The sequence below is a fragment of the Kickxella alabastrina genome, assembly GCF_025024165.1.
Source record: "Kickxella alabastrina strain RSA 675 chromosome Unknown BX661scaffold_30, whole genome shotgun sequence".
Classification (NCBI taxonomy): Eukaryota; Fungi; Kickxellomycota; class Kickxellomycetes; order Kickxellales; family Kickxellaceae; genus Kickxella; species Kickxella alabastrina.
In genome coordinates, this window is record NW_026251501.1 from 62,002 (window position 1) to 80,677 (window position 18,676).

Here is an 18,676-nt window from a genome sequence, read left to right on the forward strand (position 1 = left end):
CTCTTGTGATCGCCACAGTGGATTTGGGGGGAATGAGGGGAGAGTGGAGCCTCTCACACAAAAATAAAGAAAATAAAAGATGGGCACTGCCTGCATTCAGGTTTTCTGTCGATGCACAATCCATCTGCAGCTGCAATTGCAACAGATATTGCGTTTGGTATTCAAAAAATAAAAATAAAAATTTTTATTCTCATCTCGATTGATAATGGTAGCGGAAACAGTGCGCGAGATTAGAAAATCATGTTAGAAGACATGAGCGACAAGGCATTGTTCAACTGGACAACAAGCCTGTTCTTTTTGTTTTTTATGTGTGTGTGAAAAATTACTAAAATAGCTCTAAGAACAGCGGCACCTCAGGCCACAATTTCAGTAGCAGCAGCAGTGGACTTTGGCTTGGGCTTGGGCTTGGCCTTGACGGCTCCCTCAGCCTTGGGTGCCACGCGGTTAAGGTTAAAGCTCACAGGCTTGTACTTGTCTCTGATACCTGGGGCCAAAAAGCCTCTGCGCTCGGGATCCGCATACAAGCGCTTCATCTTGGTGGTCGCAGGCATGGCAGACTTTGGCAGTACGGCAAACTTCTCGGGATGCAGCAGCGCGCGCATGGCCAGCTTATTATGGTAAACACAGACGACCTTGCCCCCAATCTCCTCGACCCTCTTGATCGCCATCTGGCTAGCCCTCGACACCTCCAGGGTGATCGGTGTCGTCAAAACCTCCGACCCACGCGCAAGCAACGAGACACCATCGGTGAACCTGATCAAATTAGAGTCATAAATCTGCTTCAAAGTGATAGGCTTTGATGCGTCCAACCGGCCCGTGTTGATCCAATGCTGGATCCGATCGAGATTCAGCGGCTGCAGCTCGCGCCTGAATGCGTTCTTGAACCCGCGCTTCGGGAACACCCGCATAAGGGGCGTTTGGCCTCCCTCAAAGCCGGGGCCCGGCTTACCATTACCCGCACGTGAGTTCTGACCCTTTTGTCCGCGTCCACTAGTTTTTCCGTGGCCTGAGCCGTGACCGCGTCCCAGGCGCTTCTTGATCTTGCGCGCTCCTTTGTTGTCCCGCAGATCATTGAGTCCCAGCACTTTTGTTGGCCGTGTCACACGGAAGCCTTCCACCTGGTGCGTTGCTGCCGCCGGCGCACTCATGTGCAGGGCGCGTGTCGTTTGCATATTGCTGATTGTGAGCCGGCTGCTGAATTGCCGCTGCAGCTGGGCAAGTGACCGCTGGAATCCGCCTTCAACATGATTGACTTGCAAACGATGAAATATGAAAAAGGGGGAGCGTTTATATATAAAAAATAAGGTGAAATGCGAACGAAAAAGAAAGAAAAAAAGGGTGCCGATTGGCAATTTGAGCATTTGCTCTCTAGTTTGCTTATTTTTTCTTTCTCTTGTTATCGGTCAACGGTTAATTTGATCACGCTTGGACTTGATCCAAAAGGGCGGATCACCTTTGCAAGCTCTCGCATCCCCATCCCCCTCTCCATTTTGGTTTTCTGCCAGCAACAAAAGAAAAAACATAAAAAGCAAAACAAATCTGAAATAAAGTAGAAAAGAGAAAAACGGAAGAGCTGTTTATTTACATGTTACGATCGTTGCCCATTTGGGCCAGGGCCAGGGCCTGGTCCTTGTAGATGTTTCCGACCTCGCCGAAACGACGATTGCACATCGATTTATACATGTAATCCAAATCTTTCTTGCAAACACACCTGCTATTCATCTCAGGCTTGTTCGGGCAATGCGCATACCCAGGGTGATGGTATCCGATATCCTCGAACCAGTGGATCTGCTCCTTCTTCAACAGTATAGAAGCCGCCATCGAGTGCACCGGAGCATCGCCCCAGCGCTCATAGAAGAAGCCGCCGGCGCGATCAAGGTGCTGGAAATACGACTCGTATGCTTCGCTGCGGTAGAACGACAGGTCAACGATTTCAAAGTTGGACCAGAAATGGCACAGCGTGTACTTGGCCCTCTCGTTGACAACCCAGTGTATAAAGCTCTTGTCGGGCAGCAGATGCGGGTTCTCGAGCATCCACTCGCGCGTAGTCTTCCACAGCGTCTCGACAGTAGGAGCTGACTCTGTGGGCGTAATGGTGAAGCCGTAGATAAGATTGTTGTCCCTCATGTACTTGAATGGATCATATAGGATGTCGCAGAAGTACTCAACCCCTGGCTCGATGCGCCAGTAGTAGTCCAGATTTTGCAGCAGCGGGTGCTTATGGATGAACCTGACTGGAAACGGCACATCTCGCGGTAAGAGAAGCTGCCGCCGTAGAGATACCGATCCTTATTGCGCTCCAGCGCCTCCTTGACCTTCTCCTCCGTCACGTACGGCGACAGTCCCCAATGCTCCTGCGGCAACTTACCAAAGTACACTGGAGAATTGGCCACCGCGCGTACCTGCTCCTTGAACTCCTCGTAAAGTCCTCGTCGTTGAGGAATATGTAAGGGTACCCGTGGTTGCGGTTAAACCGGTCCTCGATCTGCCGGATGGTCGACCGCATGTCGTTCAGTTCCGAGTTGCGCACAAGAGCCACTAGAGCCGCATTCAAAAGCTTGCCGTCGTCCGATGCTGTGCCATTACCCGATTGCGCCCAGTTTGTGTTGTCTGACAAAGAGCCATTTTGTGACGAAGCCGCTGATAGTTTCTGGCGGATGGTTGAGTTGGATATGATGAGCTGATGGATGCTGAATATGCCGAACATCGCCACGACCATATACAGCACCCGCTTGAACCGTGTATTGGCCATTTCCTTTTTAAAGAGGAAGTGTAAATTCGTAAGAAAAAGAAGGGAGTGAGTAAAAAAGATGAGAATATTGAGGGGGGAAATGGAATGAAAGGGGTGATCAGTCGCACAAAGCAAAGTGGTTGCTTGTTTGCTGCTATTGTCCGCCGATGACAATGATAGCGACAATAAAGTAAATAGTACGTGAATAAGTAAATAAGTTTAAAAATGGCAAAATAAAGTAAAAATATTTAATGAAGAGAAAAGAGAAGGAAGAGCAGAAAAGGTGTGGAATATATATTTTTTTCATAAAAACAAGACGACAGTCCCCCAAAAATAAAAAAAAAGGTTGGTGTGGCTTTATACCCAATGAACGCGATTGTATAAAGAAAAAGTATAAAGAAAAAGTATTTTTAACAAAAAATATTTACAAAAATATGTCAAGCCAAAGAAACCAAAGAAAAGCGCCGCTTGCTATTTTTACTGCTGTGCCCACGCATCATGCCAAAGAGCGCATTGTCACAAAGTCTCCACATGAGAAGCAGAAATTAATGTAGCCTAATGCAGACAACCTCGCTATTGCTTTTTCTTTTTGGTATTCCGGTAGACTGATGTCATGCTTGTTGGGGGCAGGGCGATCAGCTACATGTCAGCCAGCCACTCCGAACCATCCATCCCATCGTCTTTCCATTAGAATTTTAGTGCATTTCCTTGTCCGTTGGCTCTGCGCTGGGAAATGGCGAATGCTGCAATTTGACGAAGGCGGCTTGCTCCCAACAATGTGCAGGTTCCACGCGCTCACTCACACTCACGCTCACTCAATAACACCCCCACCCCCACTATCAAACCACATCGCCCCCTTTTCCATGGAATGTTGTGGAGTGGCGCTGCTGTCCCTGACAAATCGGCACAAAAACCAGTCTCGCACACGTGTGCGGCCAAATATCTGCTTTTTCTTCTGCTTCCGCATTGCGTCTCTATTCGTCAGTAAATATTCGTAGCTGTCTTTCTGTGAAACAAAAAGATTAGTTGATTTGATTTGATTCAGAACAACTCATCGGGCAACACATCAGATCCGATTTCAACAATTGAGTGGCCAATAGCGAAAAAAAACTTTTTGATTGACTTGGAGATAAGCGTGAAACCGGTTTACATTTATTTTAGCGGTTCCGCACAATTCACTTTCATGGATCTTTTTTTTTTTTTAAAAAAATTTTAGCAGTCCACACAATAACCTGATACGTTTTTAGACCTGTTTCTGAGAAGGAAAGAGTATGATTCAGATCTGATCACGCCAGATTCGAATACCATGTCCAGAATTCCAACACAAAAACAATGATGCGCATTGCCAACTGGGCTTTCTCAAAACAGTACAATGCTCGGCGCCGGGACTTTAAGCAATTGGAGGATATCTCCGCTGTTTGTGTTCTACACGGAATAGGATCAACTTGTTGTCAATATATGAGGTGTTGAAGGGCAATCGGAACTCCACCAAAGCAAAACACCATTGATGAGAAAAATACACACACTCAGTCGCTATTAAAGTACTGCTAGTATCGAAACATCACATTTTTTCGATACCTGTTGCCTCTAGTTGAAAAAATAAAATAAAACAAGGTTGGGTGGTCTGCATATTATTACTACCAAACCAGTCTTTACATGCATTTTTTGTATTTTTTGTATTTATAACTTGTACAAGAGCACAGGTCGAAAATCATGAGAAAGAGTATACCGTGCCAAATATTTTGTTCATTCTTAATGCAAATGACAAACTGGATGATTTCTTTTCTAAGGAGTAGGGACTTTTTTCCCCAGTGTTTTCCTCTTTTTCTATCATGACCTTCTTTATGTCTGTCTGGCCATTACAAAGAAGGAAATTCCAACAAATTGATTTACAACGCTTCTTTGTTTGTTTTTGTTATTTGCGCTAAAATACTCTAACATAATCTATTAATTTATCAAGTTATATATTATTATGCAGTTGCCACTTGTATTTAAATACAAAAAATAACCAAAATAAGTATCTACATTTTATTTGTAAATATTTCTGATTTTACAGGCTTTTCCTAAATAAAAAATAAAAAGAACTCAGGCTCTATTTCAACCGCAATACCGGCATTTTCATTTTCCATCTGTTGATGCATGATGGGGGTAGTGGTGGTTTTTTATCCTCTGGCTTAAACCATTCTTCCGCACAAAGAAACATTAATTGCCAAAACAATATCAATGAAAAACTGTTTATTTTTTACGATTTAACATCTTGCATATGCCCGAATGTCCTCATATGTATCATCCATGCGATTGGCACACCAGCCTCACATGGATAAGAATAAAAATAAAAAATACTTGGGGGGGCGAAGGCGTCAATGCAATGTTGTGTATGCCTTGGCTTTTCAACCTTACACCTTTCACGTATCTGCAAGTACACAAGGTGGTTGACCTCAAAATGACCACATATATCAACCATGCTGTTGGTCTTTACTGTGTGCTCTTTAGGGTAAATATACGTGTATGTGCATTTTTGTATTGGGCACAAAATGTAATTGTTTAGTTTATTTGCGTCAAAATCCTAAAAAAACCCAAAAAGAATGCTTGTTTTTTATTGTTTTTATTTTATTTTATTTGCGTACTTTTTGTTCGGATATTTGCCCACACAGGTACTCCCCTCTCTTTCCCCCAACCTTAAGCAATTTGAACAAGAAACATACAAAAACAACATAATTATTTTAAAAAAATTCCCATGGACATAACAGATGATTATAAAAAACTTATTATTTCCATTTAAAGCAATTGTAGGGCCAAAAATACATAAAATAAAAATAAAAAAGGGAGTGCCAGTAAGTGTATTTGCAATTGACAGGATTAAAAACTTGAAATAAGAAAACCTGCTCTTGTATTCCCCTTTTTGCTTTCTTTTTTGTGCTCAGTGTCTTTCGATAATTGACAAAAGAAAAAGACCAAAAAAGAAGGAAAAAGAAAGCGGAGGTGGAAAAAAAGTCCACTCTTTGAAAGGAAAAAAGGGATAAAATTATGATTTACCTTTCAATGTTCACAAGAAATAATTTTTTTGAATTTTTTCTCAACATTAGGCACAGGTATTTTGCTTTAACCGAAAACCTGTAAAAGGAAGAAAAAATAAATTCAATTGGTTGGATAAAACATCGCATAAAAATAGGGGGGAAATAGAAAGAGGAAAAAATATTCTTGAGTGTTGTTAATATACCATTTTTATATGTACTCACGCGCCTTGGGTCTCCATTTTCCTTCTTGCCTTGGTTGAATTCCCAATTATTTCTACTCGCATTCCCTTATCGTGTTCCTTTGTCTTATTCTGTACAGTCCACAGTCTATATTGCACATAATAATATTAGTATTTTTATTACCTATTGGCACTGACTTTTTCCTCCTTTGCTATTCTCTGCACGTCTTTCTTTCGTATTCTACAACCCTGCGCCCGACAATTATTCGTACATATAATACGCCGCTACCATCACCATTACCTGTCTTTCTTTCTTTGTCATTTACTTTTCTATTCATATATATAGCCTTGGCAATTCTCTGATTTTATATAAACCCTTCCCGATATTCAATATTTGTTTACTTTTCTTAATCCCCTCCCTTCGTCTTTCTCCATTCCCCCTATTCCTCTACCTCTTCCATCTTGCACCTTCCCTTTCCCATCTCCCTTTCACATATGCACAATGGAGCTGACATCCAACACACCGCTGATATTCAAATTCGCAGCCCTTTCTGCTGACAGCAGCGAGCCACAGGCGGCAACCACAGGCAAAGCAAAATCCAAGCCTCGGAGTCGCGGCATCAGCAAAAATAGCACAAGCAGTTCAGCAGTTCAGCTCACACCTAGTGTCTTCTACGACAGCCCCCAGCACTCAAACCAGCGGGACACAACCAAGGAGCGCAAATACCCGTGCACAATGTGTGACAAGCGATTCACCCGGCCTAGCTCGCTGGCCTGTCACAAGCGCACGCATACCGGCGAAAAGCCCCATATGTGCAAGGAGCCGGGCTGTGGCAAGCAGTTCTCTGTGCAGAGCAATCTCCGGCGACACATGCGAATCCATGAAAAAGCACAGGCATCGCCATCACCGGCTGACCACTGCAACTCCATGACTGCCACTGCTATTGCGGCTGAGGGCGATGTGGCAATAGCTGCAATGCACAATACAGACGAGCAAGCTGCGGATGACTGGCAAAGGTACGAGACACCGCCACATGTGCAGCAAAGCATGGCGCCTTGCAGGCCATCGAAGGATTGCCTGCAGCCCATGAGCTCAGTCACAATGCCCAACCTGCCGGCACTTGAAATTGCCCCGATTTCGTTCAACGACATCATGTGGCAACACTCCCACTCTGCATCTCTGTTGCCCATGTCTGCTGTCACCGCAACTGGAATCTCGTCTATCTTCCCGCCCATGACTGCGCCCATTATATCGCAGCAGCACGTCTTCCAGGGCATGCAGCGGTCGCACCCGAGGCTGACCTCACCGCGGTCGGGCCTCGCGGGGCTCGTAGCCGCACCGACGACGCTGGTCTCTGACTTTTGCGTCTGGGACAAGAGCGCAATGCCAGCGTACCCATCGACCTTCCCGTCTATTGTTAGCGACTCGTACCCTATTGGCACTGAGACCCAGCAGGTGAACCCAATGCCTCCATTTGGCATGCCCGATGGGACACCAATCTATGCACCCAGCAACACCAGCTGCCGCTGCTTTTGGCGCCATGCACTCCGACACTTCCCATGACTGCACCCGCTACGTTCCTTGGACAGCCACTGACTGGAATCCAGCAGTTCCAAATGCATATGCAGCAGCAACAACAACACAGCACACAACAACAACAACAGCTTCAGGTGCAACAGCAACAACAACTTTCAACATTCGGCTTTTACGGCTAGCTGTGCTAATGCCGGCTGAACGCCAACCTAAAATACCTTATGCTATTATTTTGATAATTCCTGCTTTTTTCCTGCCTGTCTTCCCCCTTTTTCACTTAATGTTTACCTCCTCTTCAATCCGTTTAATATTAACCTTTTTCTCATTTATCGCAATATATATGTTACAAAGGCGTATATAAATCAAAAAAGGTATTTAATTATTCCAAGAACAATCCTGACTGCCGACAGCCACACCTTTTATATGTCCCCCTGCATATAAATAAACTATAATAAAAGCTTATCATTTCTTAATTTCCACGTGCGTAATCAATTAATCCAATAAGGCAACACGCAACGCCATGTACCTAAACTGTGACACACAATATATATAACATTATTTACACCATATTGATTTGATTATAACTAATTTTATATATATATTCAAAAATAAACTCGCCACAAAGGTTGCTTCTCCCATCCTATTGATTCTACTTTCCACTGTGGGTCTGCTTTGGCGCGCCATAAGCGTCGGGCAGCCGCTCAACGGAGAACTTGTGTCCGACAATAAACATGATGGGCACACCAGGCACCTTCCTAATCCTCCTCTTCAAGTCCTATCGCAAGTAGCCACAATATAGCACCTGTGCTGCATAACCCGCTGAACAATACAGTCATCAGCATAGGTGCCCTTATGCGAGCACGGCAGCCGCTCAAACCTCGGATCCCTAGCAACCCTCAGGGCGATCCTGTACTTAGGCCCCAACTTCTCCAGCTCCGCCAAAACGCAATCAGTAATGCACGGAATGCACTTGGCGTAAAGGCAGTCCATCATGGCTCTGACCAACTCCAGCTTGTTTTGCAACGCAAAGTTTATGAAATTCGTATCTATAATGACATGGTACGGGGGACCCAGGGCTGTGTTGTACTTGAAGAACATGTTTGAGGATTCGCGGTCGACGTGTTTGACTACGGCTTTCTCCTCGGTTTCTTTCTTCTCCTGTGCCTTTACTTGGTTCTGCTTTAGCCGCATGTCCTTGGGGTTGATCATGCGCTTGACCTCGCCAAACTTCCGCGTCTTCTTTGCCTTACCCATTGTGGAAAAAAATTGAGTAAGTTGGTATATAAAAATGAAAAAGGGGGGTTTGTGAATTGGCTTTAGTGAAAAGAGAGAGAAAAAAGAGAGAAAAGCGAAATAGAGCGCCAAATATTTTGAGCATGAGGCGCGACCAATGTAAAAAAAAAGCTGCTGGCTCAAACTAAACAAAGAAAAAAAAACATGGTAATCGAATGATTGATCGTAGATCAAGCCAATACTGATCCATCGAGCTCAAACACATCTGAATTATCGCTACTGTTCATTTTTTTACTTTAAGCGGGCCTTGTTCATCTTTTTTATCTTTAACCGTCGAGAATTGTCTCAATCCACCTGTTCAAATTCACTTTAGTTAATTCCACAAATAATGCGGCCAACACAATTCGCGCTCAAGTCAACCAAATCAGTGCTTGCCCGGGCATGGAAGCCGCGCGCCGTCGACAGCGACAAGGTAGTGCTGACCTTCAGCAAACGGCACCCTGAGCTGTTCACTTCGCAGATAATCCTCTCCGATGGATCCTCCTTCCGGGTACGCTCAACAGCACCGCGCGAACAAGTGAAGATCAACAAGGATACGCGCTCACACCCCCTGTGGAACCCGCAGTCGGGCCAGCAGATCGAGGACGAGGGCGGATACTTGTCATCGTTCCAGAAGAAGTTCCAGGGTTCGAGGGATCCTCCAACTTTACCTTTGCTGACGATGCTGAGAAGGCCAAGGAGCAGATGGGTACCAACGCCATGATGATGAAGAAGAGAGCCGCGTCGACAAAGAAGTAATAGGAATGAATATAATTGTGTTTTTGGACCTTTGTTTATTAATTGATACATGGCATTAAAGTAGCACATTGAACCGAATAAATACACTATTTTCTGTATTTGCAACAAAAAAATAGAAAAAAACCCTTTGGGATGGTCTAAAGCTCGGCAAACGGCCGGGTGGGGTCGGGTTCGTTGAAGAAGCGGTAGATGCGCCCAGACATAACGTGCCCAGGCGTCTGCCGGCAGACGAGGCGCTGGCGACGGTGAGCTGAGCCAGCATGAGCTCCCGCTTTGGCTCCGAACCCAGGTCCCGCCAGGCATCAAACAGCCGCCGGGGCGTCGGGTATTTGGCTATAATGCTCTGTGCAACAGGTTGCGTGACCTTGGGGATCTGTGTCAGCGCCCTTACCCAAGAGTCTGTCAGATCCGCCCAGACCGGACCACCGCCGCGCGCAGCCCGCTGACCACCTCCGAAGTCACAAAGCTCAGCGGTGAGGGTCCATTATTGGTCTCAGATCCCGAACTAAATTCGCTATTGTTTTCACCGCCCTTGTCGCCGTAAAACTCGCTTCGCGCGATGTCCGACGTGGCCTGCCACAGCAGTTTGGACAGCCCCTTGGTATCAGAGCACTGCGTGAACCACGATGTCCACGGACACGTCATATGGAGCCGCAGCACGGCCTCCTCAATATCGCTCTGGGTCAAAGAACCCATGGCGGCAGACGCTGAATCTGCCTGTTGCTGCTGCTGGCGAGGCAGTGGCTGCGAGCTGCCGCCGCCGCCATCCTTGAGGTGCTGCCGCATCTGGCGCGCAAACTCCCTTGTCTCTGCATTAGCGGTTTTGTGTAGGTACTTTTGCAGACCAACAACCACGACAAAAAGGCGCTTGACAGCCAGCACCGCCCGCCAAATCCCGAGCCTGTGCGCAATACGGTCTGCAGCCACCATCTCGACAAACCGCTTGCTGCCAATAACCACCATCGCTGCGCTGCGCACCTTGACCACTCGCGGATGTGCCAAGGGCACATAGAGATTGAGGCTGCTCTCCCATTTGCGCCGAACCCGCATCTCCCAATGAACAGCCGATGCCGTGGCAGCCGGCTCAACCCGCCACGCAATGCCCTCCTCGAGCAGATGCCCAAATACCGGGTGGCTCGCCCCCGTGCTCACTTCTAAACTAGCAGCAGCAGCAGCATGCTCGCTAGTGTCCTCGCCATCGATGGCAGTGGTGGCAGATGCCGTTCTCTTTGGCTCGCCCAGAAGCTGCAGCAGCCCGGGGTCAGCAACCAGCGTCATGTCACGGGCTAAATCCTTAAAGTCAACCTTTTTCTTGTTGACGCTCGACAACCCGCGCTGAAACTCCCTTTCTCTCTCCTTGCGCTGGCGTTTCTCGGCCCTCTCTGCAATCCGCTTTTCAGCCAGTGCACATCGCCCAGCCTCTTTTTCAACCCTGCTCGATTGGCGGCCAATGTCCGTGGCCAACGACATTGACTGTGTAATTCGAGCCTGGGGCGGCTCGCCCACAACCAAGGAATATTCAAACTACTGCTATTGTTGTAGTTGTTATCCGGGAATTAATATAATCAGGTCCGTCCGAATGTATAAGCCTATGCGCGCGCACATTGTTGGGCGGAAGAGACGGATCTGTGGATATTGAATGTACCTCGTCGTCCATTGACATTGCGCGCCGCGAGAACCGCCGCTGGCCATATAGTACTTGATTTTCCTCGTTCTCTGACGAGCTAAGAATGTCGGTGGCCACCGAAGAGTCGCTATAATTCGATGTAATTAACGGAAGCCCCAAAATCGAAGTGGCCATGTTCAGCCTGGTACATGCGCATCCTACTTGCTTCACTCAACGCTGCACCATCGACATGCGCCTGTGCATCAATAAAGTCGTCTAGAATCTGACAATCATTGTCGTCGAAATTATCCGCAAAGTCGTCTGAAAATCGCGGCAGCGGGGGAGACGAGTTGAATGCATTGGGTAGTCGCCATTTGTTCATGCCGTCTATTTCGTCGTCGGCTGCGGCCAGAGGCGGCGACGAAGGCAGCTCCAGCGCTTCCTCACGCGTGAAAATTATGTTGCCTATATTCAGAGATTCCCTGCGAGTGGGTGTTTGCGATAATATTGAGGACTCAACACGTGTTGAGAACTCGGCCTGCGAGAGCTCAATCTACGCGGCGCCCCCAAAAGTGTTGATGGCGAGGGTAAGTCAGGTGTGCCTGGTGACAGGATCAGAGAGCCTGATGTTTGGCTTGCACCAAACCCTATAAAACGATGGACTGGTGTGATGTGAATGCAGTCTCTGTCGTCACTGATGGGCTCGGGGTGTACATGTATCCCGTCGTCGTCGTCGCTGGAGAGTGATATGATATCGGTTTTGACGTTGTCGCTCATCGTTGCGTTTGTGTTAGTTTTGGTAGAAGAACAAGTATAACAATATTTTGAATTTGCAGCAGGGAGTAGGAAAAAAATACATGAGCATGCCTATCTCCTCTCCAAACAACACAAAGACCAGGTTTTGCTGCGCAAGGAAATTACAGAATTTTTTGAAAGCGTAAACAGACTATTTATTCACTTGGCTCGATTCGACTCGGCTATTTCAAATCAAATCTCTGCCCATTAATTTTATTTTGCTACCCTATTCAAAGAGGCTTAGGTAAATTCAGACCGCTTGGTCCATCTTAATTTTCCTTTTTGGGGACTCGATGTAAAACCTGCCAAATCCCCAATTCAAATTCTGTGGCATTTTTCTTCCTCGACACAGAATATGACAGTTATTAATTTGTAGTCCGCCCCTCGCCACTTTGCCAACAGATACGGAATAGCGAGAAATGCATTATTTTTTCTGTAATTTAGGCGATCGTCCTGCCATCCCCCCCCCCACAAACAGAAAAATAATTAGGCCGCTGCAAGTGCTGAGATGTTTGCAATTAGATGCCGGCGAATACATAACAAAAAATAAAATGGATTTATCACAGGAGATTGCATGGGATGAACCGGCCAATTTGGCTAAAATATCCTACGGCAAATAAGAAAACAACACTCATTGGGAGGAGCAATGAGACTACTCCCTATTATCTATCTCTCCTGCCCCCCCCTACTAATCTTGTTGTTGGCGGAAGAATTGGGTGTAGTGAACGGGTGTCTTTTTATCAAATACAAAAGGCAAAATTTACAAATTACCAATGGAGAAGGCTAAAAGGAAGATATGAGAACGCGCTGTAATTAATTGCATGGCATTTTCAATTATTTTCTTTATCTGCTGGAAAGAAGAGTATGCATGTTGCCAAATATTTAGTCACAAAAATCTATTCCGAGATGTTCACCGTGCGTCTGGCGCCCACGAAAAAATAATGAAAATAATGCATGGAGGATATCAGGGTAGCCAAAGACAAGTTTTTTGTTGTTTTTCTTCATATATTTGCCAACCCCGCCCATTGTTTCAACATTTTTCCTCCCCTCTGTTCCTTGCATTCTGGCCTGTGTTTTTATAATTTTTCTCTTTATTGATTTTCTACTCTATTAGGTTTTATAGTTAAAAGATTACATTAGATATTACAATACTGACAGCATAAGGGCAAGTATCAATCAAAAATGAGACGGAATGAGATGCCACCGTCCTCTGACAACCACCCTTTTCCATCAGAGCACCATTTCCGACCGCAAGTCCGAACAGCATTGCCCACTCTGCAGCTACCCCAGGCTCAGCCATTGCCCGCCAACAATATATTTATACGCAGCCCATACCGGCTCGGCAACCGCCGCCGTCGCAATCTATCCCTTTCCAGCAGCCAATGCACCACCCGCCGTCACCCCCTCCTGTGCCTGCACCTGTGCCTTTGTTTCCGCAATACTACAATCCGGATATCGGTGCCAGTCATGCCACAAACATGGACATCTCCAGGCAGAACCAATACCAGCAGTACGGCCTTCTACACCAGCAGCAGAACCAGCAAATCCAACAGCATCATCTGCCGCGCAGGATCCGTGGCACAAGGGCGTGCACCAACTGCCACCGGCGTAAGGCCCGTTGCACTCCGAGCACTATGCCAGACGGCTCCTCGCAGTGCGAAAGCTGCATCCAAAACAAAATCAGTTGCACTTGGCGCGAGTCCAAGCGCCGCGGGCCCAAGCGCAAAAACATTGCGATTGCAAACTCGTCCAGCCCAATGTCTCAGACACTGTCGTCACCACAGCCGCAACAGCAGCCGTTATCCCAGAGTCACCAGCAGCATCTGTATTGTCCATTCATAATCTCCTCAATGATAACCCCGAGGCGCCTGTAAACGACCCGGCAATCGGCCAACAGGAATTTGGCGACAGTTCATTGACCATTTCATCTTCACTGTTTGCAGGGCCAGTGCCAAATGCAACTTTAATGCGACCCAGATCACTGGTTCCGCCCCCAGTGGGCAATCTGATCCATGACTTCTTTTCGGATAAAGTAGACGCGGAGCTGCGTGAGGCAATCATTGTGTATTACACATTTTTTTACTCGTACTGCCCCATTCTCCACCCGTCAACGCTGCTGCGCAAGGTCCTCGACGGCACGATTGATCCGATTCTTCGCGACTCCCTGTGCGCAGCCACAGCCGCCCACGTAGAGCGGCGCCTCTCATGTGTCATTGACTCGATACTATCCTCAACCGCATTGTTCAAGCCACGATCATGCACCACAATAGGCCGACGGTAGACAGGATTTGCGCGCTTCAAATGGCCTCTATTGGCCTCTCGTCCAAGCGCGGCTTTGTGAGCTTTGACAACTTGAAGGGCACAGTGTCCAACATGATCTTGCAGCTAGGCTGGCACGAGATAGACAAGTACGCGGAGCTAGAGCCGGATTCTGCTTTGACTTGGGACTCTTGGGTTGAGAGGGAAATCAAGCGGCGTGTTTTTTGGTTAAATTACGCCCTTGACAGCCACCATGCTTGTATCGCCAGTTGTCCGCCGGTTATAGATAAGAGCACCGTGTATGTGCGCGCCTCATGCAATGACTGCGAGTGGGACGAGCTCAGCATGGAAGTGCTCAGGGTTAACCACACAAAAAATCTTGGCGACCCCGTTTCAGATAATCAGACTTTGGAGGCTATCGCCTACATGCAGAGGGCGATCTCTCATACATTTACACTTGTCGCAAACTTTACCAGCTACCTAGCACAAATCGGCATGCTGCACCGCAATGCAAAAGCAAAATGGCTCCGGCAGCGCGCCAGCGGTGGTGGGCAATCCTTAGCACAGAGCACCAACAGCAATTTGTAACGCTTCTGGGAGACATGGACGAGTTCAAGAGATGCGCCAGCGATCTGGAGTCATGGAATAGCAGCATCGTGTCGGCGGAGACCCTCAAGGATCCGCAGCTGGATCCCCGGAGCGTTACATTTTTTGGAACCTGCAGCACCGCCAGTACATCTTCGCGTGCGGTACTTTTGCCTGGATATGTATGGCTCAGCCATGGTAATACTTCTGCACTCTCAAACCGCCCGTCATTCTTCTTCGAGGCCGAGACCGAGCACAAAGTAAAATTTTCAAGCACTAATGATTCCAAGGAGGGCAAACCTGACTTGCAAGAGTCTCTTCTCCGGGCATTTGGGCCGAACTGGTGCTTGGGTTTGCTTGTCGAAGACATTGTGCCGTCCTCGTGGCAACTCTGCCTTGAGTGCGCCCATGAAATACCGACTTGCCTGCGCAACAACGCCGATATTCCGATGGAATTCGTCGACGTGATCTTGTCGATCAGCATGTTCTTCAGTCTTTCCGTTATGCTGCGCCAGATTCACCGGATTGAAGACGGCAAGGAGGTACCGCGCGATGGGGAGCTGGACAGGTGCAATCAGGATCTTGTAATGCAATGGCTCTAATAAAGACCTCGAGGTAACCTGGAACATCGATGCACTCATAGACTTGCTCCGCAAAATGGACATTGAAGATGCAGTTGAGACTGCCGAGAGCAGTTACAATCCCGATGATGGAATTTGCGGCATGGTCAGCTTTATTTCTTATGCTCTCTTTTCTGTATTAATCAAAATCAAGCTTGATCAGTGTGTAAGAATAAAAGTCATCGTTGGCGCGGGAAAATTTTCATTGCTTTGTATTTTTTTATAAAGTTTTTTATTTAGTTGCATTTAGCAACTGCACTCGCTCGCGACACATAGAAAGCACGCGCCCTCTTTGCTTCTACATTAACTTTCATCTTTCCATATTTCATTTTGCTATAAAACCACACGAAATTCAAACACCCCCCACACACAGGCGTTGAAATGACCATAAAAGAACAAAGGCGAAGAAGGTTGCTGAAGACGACGGTCCGCAGGACACAGTGGTTTCAGTGACCAGCCTGGCAAAAAAGACCAAGAAGCGATCAAAGCGGGACCGGACAATGACGTTGAAAACATTGTCGACGCACTCCTCGGCGGCGACGATGACAAAAAGAGTTTAAAGAAGAGCATCAAGGCAGCGAAAAAGGCACGCAAAGAGAAGGCCCTGGCCTTGGCCAAGGGCAAGAAGAAAACGACGAAGAAATTGAATTTAACGACGACGACGTTGCTGATCTGTACGCCTGGGATTCCGAAAACGAGGGTCAGGTTATCAGTAAGAAGCGTGCGGCCACAGCAGCAAAGCCCCTGGCCGCAGCACTGGCCGCAGCACCCAAATCGGCGGCTATCCCCAAAAGCGGCGATAACAGCGTTGAAGAGGACGCAGAGGACGCAGCCGCGAGACTGGCGGAGCGCCAAAGAGTGCTGCGGCTGGCCATGGCCGTGGCTGACGAGAGCGAGAAGCGGGGCAACAGCGACATGCCGCGCAACGAAAGCGAGTGGTTCGCCAAGCTCGATGAGGAGCAGCATTTGCGGACCTCGGTACCCAGCACCAAGCGCAAGGCTGAAGATGACAGCGACGACGATATGCCCACAGACCTGGTACGTGCAAGCGGGTCCGAAACCACGACTACCGCCCAGAGAGCCGTGCGCACAGCTGCCAGCATTCCGAAAGAAAAGCGCGAAGCGTGGGCAAGTTCCTGGCTATTGACTGCGAAATGGTTGGCGCTGGATTTAAAGGCTCGAGGTCGATGCTCGCGCGCGTGTCCATTGTCAACTACTACGGCCATGTGGTTCTCGACACATTTGTTAAGCCGACCGAGGCCGTGACTGATTACCGCACGTGGGTGTCTGGCGTGCGCAAATCGGACTTGGCCAAGGGCCGCCATTCAAGGAGGTCCAGGAGCAGGTCGCTGAACTCGTCAAGGACCGCGTTCTCGTCGGCCATGCCATTGGCAATGATCTTGGTGCACTGCTGCTCACTCACCCGTCGCTGTTGATCCGCGACACATCGAGGTATGCAGGGTTCCGCAAGCTCAACAATGGGTCTGCGCCAGGCCTGCGTAAGCTGGCAGCCTCTGTGCTTAACATCAACATTCAGGAGGGCGAGCACTCGTCGGTACTGATGCCAAGACCACGATGCTGCTGTACCGCAAGGTCAAGGATTTGTGGGAGAAGGAGCTGGCCCCTAAGCGGTACAAGATCGAGATTAAGAAGGCAAAGACAAAGGAGCGGTTTGTACAGCTCAGAAATGAGATTCAGGAGCAGCGTAAGCAGCTGGAACTTCAGCATGAGAAGCAGAGCCATGGACTTTATGAGTGACCGACAAGGCACAATGGCTATGCATGTTTTTCATTTTTCATTTTTCATTTTTTTGCTGGCAAGTTTATAGTGTTAAAGTTCATTTGTATTGATACATGGTAACGAAGGAAAAATAAACAACGTGTAAGTTTAAAGAAAAATTGTGACAATACTATATAAATGTACAGCTTGCTGGAGAATTATAGAAAAAGAAGAGATTGATAAATAAGTAAATACAGACAGACAGATAGACAGATAAGAGAGAGAGAGAGAGGCGACGGGATATAATGGATATAGGGTAGGCTGGTGGACAGCCAGCAAAGTTGAAAGTGAGATGATATAAAAGTGTAATGGTGTATGGTAGGCCGTGCTTGGCGCAGATGCGATAGTGCAGATATCACGAATTCTAGTGGGCAGATTTGTCACTGTGGTTGAAGGTCCAACAGATACGAAATGCTACATTCTTCTTCACTCTAGCGGCGGGAAAAAGTGGTTCTCCTTAAGGTGATCATTAGCCTCGTATATGTCGGAAAAGACTCTGCCGCACATGTTACAGGAGTAGGAGGTAAACAGCCTGAAGGTGCTCGACAGGACAGCGGCGAATTTGTGCCTGGTGTTGCAATTGTTGTCGCACATTGTCGGAGATATAACTAAAAAAGTAGTATATATGCAATATGTATATAAAAGGATTAAAAAGAAAAGTTGTGTAATAATTGAATGTGTAAATTGATAAGAAACAAGAAAAGGTGGTTTGAAACTGTGGAGATGTGTCGCCTTTTATGGAAAAAAATGAAATGGTGTTGGTTTTCTTCCGCAGTCAATATTTTATTATCAGGGGAGAAAAATTAAAATATGAGGTGACTGAGTATAGAATTATCTATGTGAGCAATTTGCATCACTTTTTTTTCCTTTGCCAAGATGAGGGTAATGTGGAAATGACTGCGGTAGTAATAAAAATTTTAGATATATTTATAAACATACTCTTTCAAAAATTATTTTTGGAACAATTAATGATCACCATGTCACGGTGCATTGTTCCATTTTTTCCATTTTCTCAGCGTCCAAAAACACCGCTCAAACCACCACCGGTTTAATTGACAAGCTGTAAATCGTGCATTCCATCAAGCAGCTTCGAAAAGGAAGCGAGAAGAAAATCAGTGGGGGGGGGGACGAAGGCCAGAATGATGCGGTCAAGCACGCTTTCATCATCGGCATCCAGCTCGATGCAGATGAAGTGTTGCGGCCACCGCAGGCTATCAGGAAATGCATGAAAAACGTACTGCTTTAATTTTTATTTAATTTTTATTTTATTGCTGTTTTCAAAGCAAACATAATTCCAGCAAAGCCACCATACCCCCATTCTTCCTTTCTAGTTGCTAATAATGTTTGACAAAAAAACAGCGAGTCGTTGTTTTTTACTATGTATTAAAATAGGTTTTTGAGGCAATGTGGCTTTCTGTCATTGCACACTGCACATTGTTCACCCCATCATCCTCTTTGCAATGCAATTGAATAACAATAAATTGGTTTAGTCGGCGTTTTATGAATCCTGTCAGCTCTCATGTGCCCCTTTGTCTTGGAT

The 18,676-nt window shown here is 46.9% G+C and overlaps 11 protein-coding genes across 11 annotated transcripts; 5 read left to right on the forward strand and 6 right to left on the reverse strand.

Annotated features, from left to right (window-relative positions):
* Positions 1-152: 152 nt before the first annotated feature.
* Positions 153-1,148, reverse strand: BX661DRAFT_210764 (ribosomal protein L18e/L15P; the record flags this gene model as incomplete). The annotated part of the gene is made up of 2 exons (XM_051538722.1): positions 153-428; positions 462-1,148. The coding sequence occupies 2 exons, from the start codon at positions 1,146-1,148 to the stop codon at positions 354-356; spliced, it is 762 nt and encodes a 253-aa protein (XP_051388997.1). The 3' UTR covers positions 153-353.
* A 433-nt stretch (positions 1,149-1,581) lies between these two features.
* Positions 1,582-2,707, reverse strand: BX661DRAFT_194621 (nucleotide-diphospho-sugar transferase; the record flags this gene model as incomplete). Its single annotated transcript, XM_051537891.1, is given in 3 exon segments — positions 1,582-2,230; positions 2,248-2,377; positions 2,416-2,707. 3 exon segments carry the CDS (start codon positions 2,705-2,707, stop codon positions 1,582-1,584), a joined length of 1,071 nt encoding a protein of 356 aa, XP_051388998.1.
* Positions 2,708-6,645: 3,938 nt separating this feature from the next.
* Positions 6,646-6,810, forward strand: BX661DRAFT_127094 (uncharacterized protein; the record flags this gene model as incomplete). The annotated part of the gene is made up of 1 exon (XM_051532483.1): positions 6,646-6,810. A coding segment is annotated over one exon (165 nt), but the record flags the coding sequence as incomplete, so codon positions are not given.
* A 1,220-nt stretch (positions 6,811-8,030) lies between these two features.
* BX661DRAFT_188341 (Fcf1-domain-containing protein) lies at positions 8,031-8,799 on the reverse strand. The gene is given in 2 exon segments (XM_051537404.1): positions 8,031-8,236; positions 8,254-8,799. The coding sequence occupies 2 exon segments, from the start codon at positions 8,713-8,715 to the stop codon at positions 8,111-8,113; spliced, it is 588 nt and encodes a 195-aa protein (XP_051389000.1). The 5' UTR covers positions 8,716-8,799; the 3' UTR covers positions 8,031-8,110.
* Positions 8,800-8,899: 100 nt separating this feature from the next.
* BX661DRAFT_67395 (uncharacterized protein) lies at positions 8,900-9,583 on the forward strand. The gene has a single exon (XM_051539400.1). It carries the CDS (start codon positions 9,083-9,085, stop codon positions 9,455-9,457), a length of 375 nt encoding a protein of 124 aa, XP_051389001.1. The 5' UTR covers positions 8,900-9,082; the 3' UTR covers positions 9,458-9,583.
* A 46-nt stretch (positions 9,584-9,629) lies between these two features.
* Positions 9,630-11,875, reverse strand: BX661DRAFT_200692 (uncharacterized protein; the record flags this gene model as incomplete). The annotated part of the gene is made up of 6 exons (XM_051538440.1): positions 9,630-9,710; positions 9,737-9,878; positions 9,911-10,980; positions 11,138-11,300; positions 11,335-11,651; positions 11,762-11,875. The coding sequence occupies 6 exons, from the start codon at positions 11,873-11,875 to the stop codon at positions 9,630-9,632; spliced, it is 1,887 nt and encodes a 628-aa protein (XP_051389002.1).
* Positions 11,876-12,951: 1,076 nt separating this feature from the next.
* BX661DRAFT_67403 (uncharacterized protein) lies at positions 12,952-14,204 on the forward strand. The gene has a single exon (XM_051539401.1). The coding sequence runs from the start codon at positions 13,076-13,078 to the stop codon at positions 13,733-13,735; it is 660 nt and encodes a 219-aa protein (XP_051389003.1). The 5' UTR covers positions 12,952-13,075; the 3' UTR covers positions 13,736-14,204.
* On the forward strand, positions 14,205-15,515 carry BX661DRAFT_67404 (uncharacterized protein). The gene has a single exon (XM_051539402.1). It carries the CDS (start codon positions 14,674-14,676, stop codon positions 15,337-15,339), a length of 666 nt encoding a protein of 221 aa, XP_051389004.1. The 5' UTR covers positions 14,205-14,673; the 3' UTR covers positions 15,340-15,515.
* Positions 15,516-16,417, reverse strand: BX661DRAFT_67405 (uncharacterized protein). Its single transcript, XM_051539403.1, has one exon. The coding sequence runs from the start codon at positions 16,321-16,323 to the stop codon at positions 15,691-15,693; it is 633 nt and encodes a 210-aa protein (XP_051389005.1). The 5' UTR covers positions 16,324-16,417; the 3' UTR covers positions 15,516-15,690.
* A 1-nt stretch (position 16,418) lies between these two features.
* Positions 16,419-16,968, forward strand: BX661DRAFT_217597 (uncharacterized protein; the record flags this gene model as incomplete). Its single annotated transcript, XM_051538785.1, has 1 exon — positions 16,419-16,968. A coding segment is annotated over one exon (375 nt), but the record flags the coding sequence as incomplete, so codon positions are not given.
* A 217-nt stretch (positions 16,969-17,185) lies between these two features.
* On the reverse strand, positions 17,186-17,821 carry BX661DRAFT_188345 (uncharacterized protein; the record flags this gene model as incomplete). Its single annotated transcript, XM_051537405.1, has 1 exon — positions 17,186-17,821. A coding segment is annotated over one exon (226 nt), but the record flags the coding sequence as incomplete, so codon positions are not given.
* Between the last annotated feature and the right edge of the window lie 855 nt (positions 17,822-18,676).

Bases quoted from the DNA above. Each gene is read 5' to 3' on its own strand.
- BX661DRAFT_188341 (XM_051537404.1), bottom strand. From the start codon at position 8,715: ATGGGTAAGGCAAAGAAGACGCGGAAGTTTGGCGAGGTCAAGCGCATG.
- BX661DRAFT_67395 (XM_051539400.1), top strand. From the start codon at position 9,083: ATGCGGCCAACACAATTCGCGCTCAAGTCAACCAAATCAGTGCTTGCC.
- BX661DRAFT_67403 (XM_051539401.1), top strand. From the start codon at position 13,076: ATGAGACGGAATGAGATGCCACCGTCCTCTGACAACCACCCTTTTCCA.
- BX661DRAFT_67404 (XM_051539402.1), top strand. From the start codon at position 14,674: ATGGCTCCGGCAGCGCGCCAGCGGTGGTGGGCAATCCTTAGCACAGAG.
- BX661DRAFT_67405 (XM_051539403.1), bottom strand. From the start codon at position 16,323: ATGCTGCTCCTCATCGAGCTTGGCGAACCACTCGCTTTCGTTGCGCGG.